The sequence below is a fragment of the Leptonychotes weddellii genome, chromosome 1, assembly GCF_054177405.1.
Source record: "Leptonychotes weddellii isolate Sample4059 chromosome 1, ASM5417740v2, whole genome shotgun sequence".
Taxonomy (NCBI): domain Eukaryota; kingdom Metazoa; phylum Chordata; class Mammalia; order Carnivora; family Phocidae; genus Leptonychotes; species Leptonychotes weddellii.
In genome coordinates this window covers 120,946,532-120,958,464 of record NC_138369.1, presented here as the reverse complement: position 1 = coordinate 120,958,464, position 11,933 = coordinate 120,946,532, and the positions used below count along the sequence as shown (strand labels likewise).

Sequence of the window (11,933 nt, the reverse complement as noted above, 5' to 3'; positions counted from 1 at the left end):
AGATTCTGGCTATCAAGAGGTGGGGGACTAAGATCACCCTAATATCAGAGGCAAAAGCTGGGAGGGGACCAGTATATATATTTTATGTCCCCGCCCACCTGTGTCAATTGAGCTTTATTGCTGGGGCTCCCAGAATACATATTTCAATATCCTCCCCTCTCCAGCCTTCTTTCCCTCTTCCTCGCTCCTTTTCTTCCTCCCTCCCTCCTTCCCTCCTCTCTCTGGCCCTCTTGCTCTTTCTTTTCTCCCTTAGAAAGATATTTATTTTGTCCCTACTCTGTGCTGGTAGTATGTTAGGCTTTGCCCCCTGGTACTTGTAGTTTAAGGGGGGAAAGGAATGAGCAAATCAGGAATTACAGGATAGAGCAGGAAGTGCGACGCTGGAGGTAAGCGAGGGCACTGGGGGTGTGCAGAGGAGGAACCAAGAACTCAGATTGGAGAGGGAGGACTTGCTGAGAGAAGACACCCCAACTCGGTCCTGAAGGCTGTGGAGGGATCAGGCAGGTGAGGAGGTGTAGTGAAGGGTAGCCCAGGCAAAGTGTCAGCAGTCCTGCTGTCCTGCTGTCCAGCAGTCCTCATCCTGATGAGAGAGTGTGTCTCTGGTTGTCTGATTAACGTAGGGAGAGGCTGTGTGCATGTGCGTGTGCATTGTGTAAGTGTGTGTATATATGTGTGCATTCATATGTATGCATGCACGTGTGTACGTGTGTGCGCACATGTGTAATAGACCAAATGGTCTAACGTGTGATCCAAGAGATGGGGAGAGGAAAAAAGAGAATGAGAGAGAGAGAGAGAGAGGAGGAATAAACAAAGAAATGAGGGAGGGAAGTAGAGAAGAAAAAGGAAGGAGCCCGAGAGAGAGAGAGAAGTTGGTTAGAGTTGAAGGGGATGATCTGAGTCGTCATCCTTGGAAAACTCAAGGGAGAGATTCTTGACAAATGGACTCTCGGTATTTGGCCCAAGGAGCCTGGTCCTGTGCTCAGATATGAGGCAGTTGGAAGAGTGTTGTCCTGCCCTCACCGAACTCACAATCTGTTGACGAAAGGAGATTACAGACAAAGAATAATGCTAAGTATTGCAAATTTCAGGGCAGAAAGAGATCAAGGTGGGTGGAAATAGACAAGTCTTCTGGAAGATGTGAGTGTCGAGAGAGCAGATCTCAGAAGGGGACTCTGCGGAGGTGGCCTGAGTCCTGCGTAGGTCCAGATGGAGTGTGTTGTGTGGTGTGTGCTTTCGTGGCTGACAATGTGGATCTGGGTTCCAGGGCTCAGGATGCTGTTGCTACGAGCTGTTCTACTGCTACTAGTCCTGCCCACTCACGGCCAGGACTCCGTGACAGAAAAGCCTGGAGGCCTGCTTCCTCTGGCCAAGGGGGCCTGCACAGGTTGGTTGGCAGGTATCCCAGGGCATCCTGGCCACAATGGGACCCCAGGCCGTGACGGCAGAGATGGCACCCCTGGCGAAAAGGGTGAGAAAGGAGATCCAGGTAAGAACAAGGTTTTTGGCTTCCTCCATCGTAGACTTCTCCTGGGTAGAGGAGAGCTTCTGGAACTATCCAAAGGCATTAGCTATTGACAAAGGCCAAGACAAAGGGAGGAAGCAATTTTTCTTTTCTGTGATCCATAAGCAACCCAAAGTGAATTTTGGGTTGGCCTTCTGGTCATGAGAATAGGTCGTACCTGTAAAACCAGTACCCTCAACTCTGCTCTATCGACATCATGGTCCCTGTACCCTTTCCCATCCCCGCCTCATCCGTCACTCTTCCCAATCTCTTCACATTGTTTCCCTTCATTTCCACTTAACTCCCATTCTGCCCAATGGCATTTACACTCAACGCACCCTCGTAGCTCACAGTCTTGCTCCTGGGGAACTCTTGGTGTAGGTAAGAAGATAAGTCTAAAGCACAAGGCTGTTAAGGATTACTACAAGAAAGTCGATTCCAAATATGCTTAACTGAATGTGGACAAATGCCCAATGTATGGAACAGAGAGAAAATGCTCTCAATGAAGATCTAGATTAGCAATGAAGACTTTAAGGAGGAGGCAGGGCTTGAGTCAGGCCTTGAAGTATGGGTAGACAGAATAAAGGAGGGAGGGCATTCTGGCCAGAGGGGATAGAAGAGCAAAAGTAGGGTTGGTTGAGTCAGCATATAAAGGGTTGGCAAGGTGGAGGGTCTATGATGGAGACCTTTAGGAAATAAGGTTGGAGATGAATTTATGGAAGTCCGCTGGGGGATGGAGCAGGAGAAGGTATAACTCACCTCTTTGGGAGCTCCCTTTGGTTCCTTGCTCCGTAAGTCAGGCAGGTTGTGGGTAAGGTCCATAGGGACAGTGTTTTAGGTTAGAACTAACCTAGGCAGTAATTCTGTTCCTTCTGGTCACTGAGGTCTTGTCATTCTCTAGGTCTTGTTGGTCCTAAGGGTGACACTGGTGAAACCGGAGTAACTGGGGTTGAAGGTCCCCGAGGCTTTCCAGGAATCCCGGGCAGGAAAGGAGAACCTGGAGAAAGTGCCTATGTACATCGGTCAGCATTCAGTGTGGGATTGGAGAGCCGGGTCACTGTCCCCAATGTTCCCATTCGCTTTACCAAAATCTTCTACAATCTGCAAAACCACTATGATGGCACCACTGGAAAATTCCACTGCAACATTCCTGGGCTGTACTACTTCTCCTACCACATTACAGTCTACTTGAAGGATGTCAAGGTCAGCCTCTACAAGAAGGACAAAGCTATACTCTTCACCTATGACCAGTACCAGGAGAAGAATGTGGACCAGGCCTCTGGCTCTGTGCTCCTCCATCTGGAAGTGGGCGACCAAGTCTGGCTCCAGGTGTATGGGGATGGGAACTCTTATGGGCTCTACGCAGATAATGTCCATGACTCTACCTTTACAGGCTTCCTTCTCTACCATGATACCAACTGATCACAACTAACTTAGAGACTCCTCCAGGCCAAACAACCCAAAAGTGAAAGAACAGTCCATGGGTTTTCAGTGGAGTTAAGAGATTAATTTTGTTATCCAGTTGGAGGGCTCTGAACATTATTCATTCATTTACTCATTCATTCATCAAGTACCTTTTCAAAAAAATCATATACTATGTTCCTTGTCCTGAAGAAGACATGGTCCCTGGCCTCAAGAGTCTGTTATGTAGTAGCAATGAAAGGTTAATAATATTTCTGGGGGTGATTCACATATATGGTGAGATATCGAACTACCAGAAAGTATTTGACAGTGCTATTCTGTGTCCACTGTTTTTCCTCATGTTCATGCCAATCCTGGGAGGTACAAAGGAAAGATATTATTCTCCTCATTTTATGCTTGGGTCCTGAGCCTGAGAGAGTTAAATGAATGCCTAAGCTCACATGGGTATTAAGTGGCAGATTTCGAAGGCAAACCCAGGTCTGTAGACCTTCTCCCCTAGGCCCTGCCCTTTGTTTAGGAGTACATGGCCTCTTGGGAGTGTTGGTAGGGGTCTATCACCCAGCTCACCTGAGGGCCTCTGAGTGGTCTTCATGGTGAGTTAAGCCTTTCCCCTGTAGAGGTCCCTCAGAGGTGATTCTATGACTAGGTCCCATCCCTGCTGGACCACTAATTACTCTGTACTTCTGCTTCTCTGTCTTTCTTTATGCTCTTCTCTCCAGCTCAAAAAGCTACCTTCACCTTCACATGGTGAAACCCTCCCTGTTCCTCAAAACCACCTAGTCAGGAAGCTTCTCTGATGTGACAGCTCTCTCTTGCAAACCTTCCTCACACACTCTTCCCCTGTGCCCCTCTATGTATTACTCTGGATGAGAATCCTGGGTATGAAAGACATCCTTCTCCCAGGCCAGAGACAACTGCCTGGAAAGGACTGTGCTTCCTTCACCTCTGAGTCCCTTTGCAGGTCCTTGATAAATGCCTCATGAAGACCAGTCTCTTGAATCTCATCTCTACCCAGGATTAACTCCAGTTCAGTCTCTTCATATAACTAATCCTTATCTACAGAAACATTTTCATTTTAGGAACTCTCTGAATTTAAGCACCTAATCCTTGTTACACTGGATAGTTTGAATCTTTTCCACTGAGGTTTGGGATGACTGTTCTTTCCAGAATACTTAAAGAATTTTCCCTGAAGAAGGTAGCTTGAGCCTGCTATGCAAAACCTACAAAGGAATTTGGAAACCATTCTTTCCTTGAGTACCGACAGGGTCTGGGAAGACCTGGGCCTTCTGAATCTATCCTTGTTCTTTAAGAATTAAAAGAAGAAGAAGAGGAAGAGGAAGAAGAAGAAGAAGAAGAAGAAGAAGAAGAAGAAGAAGAAGAAGAAGAAGAAGAAGGAGAAGAAGGAGAAGAAGGAGAAGAAGGAGAAGAAGAAGGAGAAGAAGAAGGGGAGGAGGAAGGAGAAGAAGAAGAAGGAGAAGAAGAAGAAAAATGCTATCTGAGATGATGGATATATGAACTAGCTTGATTGCGGTGATTATTTCACCATGTTTATCTACAGCAAACCAGCACATTGTACATGTAAATATATACAATTTTTAGTTGTCAAACATTTCTAACAAAAAATAAAGAAGTATAGGTGGTTGATGATGGTAAATATCCTCCCAGGAGACAATAGCTTGAGTAACGCTTTTCAAAGTTTTTAGCAAAAGCAGAATTAATAGCATTCTGTATAAACAGAAATGGGAAACTTATTTCTTTTGCTCTCAGTTTTAAATTCTGAATTATTCCCTTTTGTGTATTGCTCATCATTAAGTGATTATTATTTCTACATACTAAGCTTCGTCTTTTACAGTGTTTGCACATCATTTTCTACAAGTAAAGATATTGTTCAGCATTAAAAGTAGAAGCACTTGAATCACATGCCTTTTGTTTTCATTTTTTGGAGAAAGACATAGGGTTTAGAGAGGGTTGAAGGGATAAATTGCATGTTGGGACTCTATGTTATGAATGACAGAAAACCCAACTCTCACTTGAGAGGAAAAAAAAAAAAAGAATTCCCTTGCATGATGGAAACTACCAGAGCAGCTATTCTGTCATTAGGTAAGGCTTGAACGAGAGGCTCAAGGGATATCAAAGACCCTTTTTCTATCTGTCCTTCCAGCAGTGTAGGCTTAACACTCAGGCTCTATACAGTATACTGCTAGGCTTTTCCTCACGATATCAAATAGACTGACTGGCAGCCTGCCAGCTCTGGTATCCTCCCACCATATCATCTGGCTAAAGAGACATCCTCTTTTCTGGTGGTTCCCATGGAGGAGAGTGGAAGTTCTCTTTTCCAGAAGCCCCAGCAAGTATATCCTTGCATCTCACTGGCTCTCACTAGGTTGTATGCCCATCTCTGACCAATTACTTCAGTCAGGAGGATGGACTATACTTATTGACTAAAGTTGATTATGGCTCAAGCTGGAGAAAGGGTATTTTCTCTAATTCAAAACACAGTTACCAGAAGTGGGAGAGTGGATGACAAATGTGAAAACACCTGTCCACCATGAACTCTTAGTGTTACATTTGAGTTTTCTTAGGTTTCTCAGAAAGATATTGCTGAAGATTACTGTTGGTTTTCTCTAAAATTTCAACAAGTAGTGGACATCTGGTCATGCTCGCAGCCCACATCTGGGTAGGGTGGGATCTTCACAGCACTGGACTGGACATGGGGTCACTCTCACTTTAAGCTCTCTGGAGCAGGGCCAATTCTTTGTGGAAACAGAGAGAGCAAATCTGCACAGCCCCTCCTGAGAGGAACTGTGGCCAAGATTTTAGGAGTAAGGGTCCCATGATATCTTCCCAGTCCCATCATATCTTCAAATATAATTATGCATTTCTTTATTTCTCTTCAGTTCCGCCAGCTTTTGCTTCCTGTATTTTGGAGTTCTCCTGTTAAGTGCATTCTCATTTAATATTATGTCTTCTCAGTGAGTTTATTCTTTTATCATTATATAATGTCTTTCTTTACCTCCAGTGATTTGCCCTATTCTGAAGTCTACTTTGTCTGAAAGTAATATAAGCACTCCAGCTTTCTTTTGATTACTGTTTGCATGGTATATCTTTTCCCATCATGTTGCTTTATCTCTATCTATACAGTTGACTCTTGAACAGTGTGGGGTTTCGGGGCACCAACCATCCACATAGTCAAAAATCTGTGTATAACTTTTGACTCTCCAAAAACTTGTCTACTGTAGACCAAATGCCTTAATGACAACATAGTCAACTAACACGTACTTTGTATATGTATCATATGCTATTTTATTCTCTTTCCTAACTTTTTTATTACCTGAATATTTCATAGTATTTTATCTTAATTTATTTATTGAGTTTTTGGCTATGTCTTGGTATTTTTTAGTAGTTGCTCTAGGAATTACAATGTGTATACCTAACTTTTCACAGTATACTTAGAATTAATATTTTACCACTTCAAATAAGATACACATGCCTTATAATCAAATAGGGTTCTATGTCCTGATCCCTTTATGTTGTGGTTGGTGTGTATACTACATCTATATCCATTGAAACATTACAGACAATGTTATAATTTTGGCTTTCAACAGTCCTCCATATTTTGAAGAATTTAAGAGGTCTCAAATACCCTATTTATCTAGATATTCATCATTTCTTTTATTCTTTCTTCATTCCTAAAGTTCTTTTTCCCTCTGGTATAATTACCCCTCGACCCAAAAAACTTCCTTTGCCATTTCTCTTAGAGCCATTTCTTTTCTGTAAGTGATGAATTCTCTTAGTTTTCCCTCATCTGAGAATACCTTTATTCTGCCTACATTCTTGAAGGATATTTTTGCTGGCTATAGAATTCCGAGTTGACAGTTCTTTCCTTCCAGCACTTTTTATTTTTAAGTAATTTCCACACCCAACATGGAGCTTGAACCTCAAGATCAAGAGTCACATGCTCTACCAACTGAGCCAGCCACACACACTTCCAGCACTTTTTATGATTATTTATTTATTTATTTTTCTTCTAGCACTTTAAAAATATTCTCTCATTGTCTTCAGGGCACCGAGGTTTCTGATAAGAAGTAGTAATAGCTTCCCTTATGTGTAATTTATCATCTTTTGCTTCCAGGTACTTTTAATGTGTTTGATTATCAAACAGTTTGATTATGATATATCTGGGTATGGTTTGTTTTTTTTTTTTAACTTAACCTGATGGGATTCATTGAGCTTCTTGAAACTGTAAATAGATACCTTTCACCAAATATGGAATGTTTTCTGCCATTATTTCTTCAAATACATATTCTGACTCAATCTTTCTCTTTTTCTGAGATTCCAATGACGTGAATGTTAGATTGACAAGCACCTAAGGATACATTAATTCTTTTCAATCTTTTCCTCGCTGTTCTTCTTATTGTATAATTTCTCTCTCTCTCTTTCTTTAAGATTTTATTTATTTGACAGAGAGAGAAAGAGAGAGAGAGGAAGCAGGGGGAGGGGCAGAGGGAGAGGGAGAAGCAGGCTCCCCACCAAACAGGGAGCCTGATGTGGGGCTCGATCCCAGCACCCTGGGATCATAACCTGAGCCAAAGGCAGAGGCTTAACCAACTGAGCCACCCAGGTGCCCCTGTATAATTTCTCTTGACCTATCTTCAGGTTTTCTTTCCTCTGTCATCTCCATTCTGCTATTGAGCACATCTGGTAGAACTGTGAATTTCAGATATTGTAACTTCTAGTTTAAAATTTTCCATTTAGCTTAAAAAATTGTTTTTCTTTCTCTGCTAAGAACTTTATCCTCTTATTTATTTCAAGAATGTTCATCTTTACCTCATGGTTATAATGGGTGTTATAAAGTCTGTGTCTGGTAATTCCAACTGGGGTCATCTGTTGATTACCTTTTCTCCTGAGTACTGGTCAGATTTTTCTGGCTCTTTGTGCATTCAGTAATTCTGAATTGTATCCAGAACATTTTGAATATTATGTTAGGAGATTCTGGGTTCTGTTAAAATCTCTAGAGAATGTTGATTTTTTGTTTGCTTGTGTTAGCAAGTAATCAGTTGGCTTAGGTCCAAACTACAAGTTGTATCTCACCTTTTGTGGGTGGTGATTCCAATGTCAGCTCAGTTTTCAAATCTTTGCTATGGTATTTGGGTCAATCTGTCACATGCACAGCTCTGAATTTAGTCTGGGCCTTTGGTAGTTTAGTTCTTGAAGCCTTTGCTACACTTCTTTGGGTCTGCCATGTATGTGTACAATTGGTATATTTTAGATATTTGTTTTTTTGAATTTGTCCATAAGTTTTGGTTGTAATCAGTGGGGAAGATAGACTGTTGCTGGCTCATTGCATCTTGGCTGGCACTGGACATCTTATGTACTGTGATACTCCTGAAGAAGGAAAAGGAGAAGGGATTGAGAGGTAGCAGGGACCCCAAGAAGGTACGTAACTTGCCCTGAAGTTGATAGAGGTCAAAGAAAATAAGTCCAATCTTGAGATAGACCCTTGTTAAAGAGAGAACATGGAAGGTACCAAAAACTCCATGACCCAGGGAGGCTGGGGCCAAGTAAGGTCTTGATTGTAACCCCAAACTCTGAATTTTACTGTGCGTGGAGTGGTTGATGAGAATACATTACATTCTGTGCAGAGACTAAAGAAGTCAGCATGACCCCACCAACAGCAACCAAAGCAGAAATATTTACCTCCAAATTCAGAAATTTTATTCTATATACAGTGTTTTACTTAGGACTGTTTGAAAATATCCAGGATTTTAAAAATGTTTAGAAAGAACTAGATTTTTTCCTTTAATCTTTTAGTTTTTACTCAAGTATTTTACAGTAAATAAACATGATTTCGAATAAAATTCACTATGTAAAAACCACATTTTCCCAAAAGTAAGTGAAGCAAGATCTCTTCACTTTCTCATTTATGTGTGTTTCACAATATCAGTGTAAGTGGAATTCCTGGGCCAAGATTAAGGTTAATGTGCTGCTCAGTTTGTGGTTAAGGTTAGGGCTGTGACAGGTTAAAGGTCAGTGTGTGGTAGGGGCTAGGTGTCATGGACACCTGCTGGCTGTTCTGCCATTTCTCCACTCAAGGTGGGCCACCCCCTGGCCCTTCACTTCAAGCAGTGAAGATGATCCATTCTGTGGTCCATTCTGATCCCTTTCTCCTAGAGGCCATTGAATGGATAAGGGCAGGTGTTTAATCTAAGCCAGGCCAACCAGAGTGCCTCCAGGAATATAAATTTGGATGGATGCAAAACATGCAGATTCAAGACTCATAGGTGACCATCTTCTGCCATGCAGTCTAGAGAGAGAAAAGACTCACCTTGGAGAAAGAAACAGAGAGAAACAGAACTGAAAGTCGGAAGGAGGGAGGGAGGGAGAGGGAGAGAGAGAGAGAGAGAGAGAATTCTAGTTCCCAGAAGCTTTTTTGGTTCCATTCCTTCTTGACACTCAGTTATATCCCTGCCTATGAGTCCCATGAGACACCAGTTCCTAGATTTTTGTACAATTTCCTCTTTTAACTTAAAATAGCTTGAGTTGATTTCTGTTATTTGCACCCAAAGAGTACAAGGGGTCAGGAATTATTCTGTGAATATGCTCAGGAACCAGGCTGAGATCTAGTTAGGAAGAATACTTAGTAACAGGGTAACAGAATTAAGGCACTAGACTGGAATTTAACATAAAGGTTTTTTTCAGAAAAAAAAAAAGGAAGTCGTTAGGCCCCATGAAATCAAACCTAGAACTCCAATTTTATCTAGATTTATTTTATTTGCAATTAATTTCCTCACTGGCAAATCTCTTGTGGGCATAGACTTTCTATTTAATCTCTGAATTTTTATAGAGATCATTTATTCATTCAACACATATTTATTATCTATTATGTGCCAGGCACATAATAATTTTTAAAAAAGAGCAATGACAATAGTATAAATAATCATTTTGAGGTACCTGCTTGAAATGCATTTTTTTATTTAATTCTTGCAGCACTCTGTAAATTAAATATCATTGACCCAACTGTCACATGAGAAAATTGGTGCTTAGAGAAGCTAAGTTGTGGTTCAAAGCCATGACTAGTAAATTGCAGAGCCAGGATTTGTACTCAGAGCTGCCTAACTTCAAAGCTCACATTTGTAGAAAGAATGAACCCCAATCCCACCAGCCTTTCCTTCTTTCTAGTTTCAAGACATTTGGAGGACAGGGCATTTATACAACCTGTAGCTCTAACGTCAGCAATCCTGTAAATACTAATAGTGGAAAAATTTGCCTTTGTAAAATGAGTCATTAAATTTGCTGTATGACAGGAAGTCTGGTTGTTAAAAGGAAATATGATGAAATGTCTCACTCATCATTCATGTGGACAAGTTCTGAGGACTGCACTGAGGTTCTTTGTAAGTGTGGTACAAGAAAAAAACGACCTTGCAAAATAGCTTGTTTATGCCAGCTGAAATAGGTTGAGTCCGTGTTCAACAATTTGTTACTGAAACATTTTATGAATTAGAAATAGAATGCTATTTCCTTACCATGATAAAGAATAACAAATTCTAAATAGTGTCTAGCATTATAATAAACAAATATGCACAACAAATATGTCCTTATCAAAATTGGGTACAAAACAAGAACAACTACTTTTTGTTCTTACTTATCAACGTTCTGGAAGTTTCATTGCTTTATCCTCCTGTTGTTGAGCTCCCTCTTATTTTATTCATGTTTTCATCACAGTCTTCCATAGAACACACATTCTTGGGAAGTATTTATTTTTTTAGATTTTATTTATTTATTTGAGAGAGAGAGGGAGAGAGCACAAGTTGGGGGGGCAGAGGCAGAGGGAGAAGCAGGCTCTGCGCTGAGCAGGGATCCCGATGCGGGGCTCCATCCCAGTACCCCGAGATCATGACCTGAGCCAAAGGCAGATGGTTAACTGACTGAGCCACCCAAGTGCCCCAGGAAGTTTTTTTTTTTTTTCTTGGCTTATATTTTTTTCTCCCTGCGTGGGTTCTTGGCTCCTCTTTGGCATGTTGTGCTTGATTACTATCTGATTAATTCTAGCTTGTTTGTATTGCATGTAGGCAGCAATTTCCAGAACTTCAGCTCTCCCTGAGACAGTGAGGATGAGTTCTCTGTGACTTCCATCCCTGACACGCATGTCTCCCTTTTAGGCGACAGGGTGGGGCTAAAGTCTCGCATTCTATCTGCTCTTCTGAGACTGAGGACAGAAAGGGTAGGAACAGCGTTCTGCTGGGGCTGCGTGCAGCCTTTGTTGAGTAATCTGGGTTTTAGTCTCTCTTCTGAAATGATGTTAAATATCTGGTACCAGGAATTAATCTATCATGGCCATGCATCCTGTCCTTATGGTAGAATACCTCTGGGTTCCTGATAGTTTCCTGGGGCTTTTCCTGTGTCCACCGAGAGCTGAAGTTGGGGCCTTTACTCTGATGAGTGTTTTCTTGAGCTGCTAGCTTACCTCTGAGTGTTTTCCTCTGGGTTGGGCAGTATTAGTGAGAACTCTCAGGAATTTGTCCAATCCCCCTCTCTCATCGGGGCCACCATGGTGGGTAGGAGGCTGCAGTGGGATTAGAAGCCAGGCCTTGCTCTGACAGACTCTTTCGTTTCTTTATTCAATAGCCACATTTTGAAGTTTCTGACTTGTAGTTTTACCCCTTTTCTTATTTTGTTGCTGCTGGTGAATTTTCAGAGGTGTTAGTTTTTTCCTTTTGTGGTAATCATTTGGAAGAGCAAACAGATGAGATGATATAAGAATAAAATTTTAAAAATAAAAACTTACAAGTGGAAATGGCAGCTAGCCTTACTAGTTGTTGAAGCACATTACAAAAACATAGCAATTAAAGCAGGGTATTCCTGGCATAAGAAGAGACAGATTAATGGAAGATAAGATCGACCAGAATTAGACCTTAAAATATGCAAAAGTTTAATATGTGATCAAAGCAGCTTTATGCATTTCAGTTGTTTAGAACAAAAGAAAAATTGTGGCCTTTTCCTCACATATGCT

General features: G+C 41.5%; 1 protein-coding gene across 1 annotated transcript; it reads left to right on the top strand.

The window, feature by feature from the left end:
- Positions 1 to 1,234: 1,234 nt before the first annotated feature.
- Positions 1,235 to 4,838, top strand: ADIPOQ (adiponectin, C1Q and collagen domain containing). Its single transcript, XM_081831320.1, has 2 exons — positions 1,235 to 1,486; positions 2,403 to 4,838. Exons 1-2 carry the CDS (start codon positions 1,246 to 1,248, stop codon positions 2,921 to 2,923), a joined length of 762 nt encoding a protein of 253 aa, XP_081687446.1. The 5' UTR covers positions 1,235 to 1,245; the 3' UTR covers positions 2,924 to 4,838.
- The last annotated feature ends 7,095 nt before the right edge of the window (positions 4,839 to 11,933 follow it).

Excerpts from the sequence above, each read along its gene's own strand:
- ADIPOQ (XM_081831320.1), top strand. The coding sequence starts at position 1,246 with ATGTGGATCTGGGTTCCAGGGCTCAGGATGCTGTTGCTACGAGCTGTT. Across the intron at positions 1,487-2,402 it reads GGGTGAGAAAGGAGATCCAG|GTCTTGTTGGTCCTAAGGGT; the intron begins GTAAGAACAAGG and ends GTCATTCTCTAG.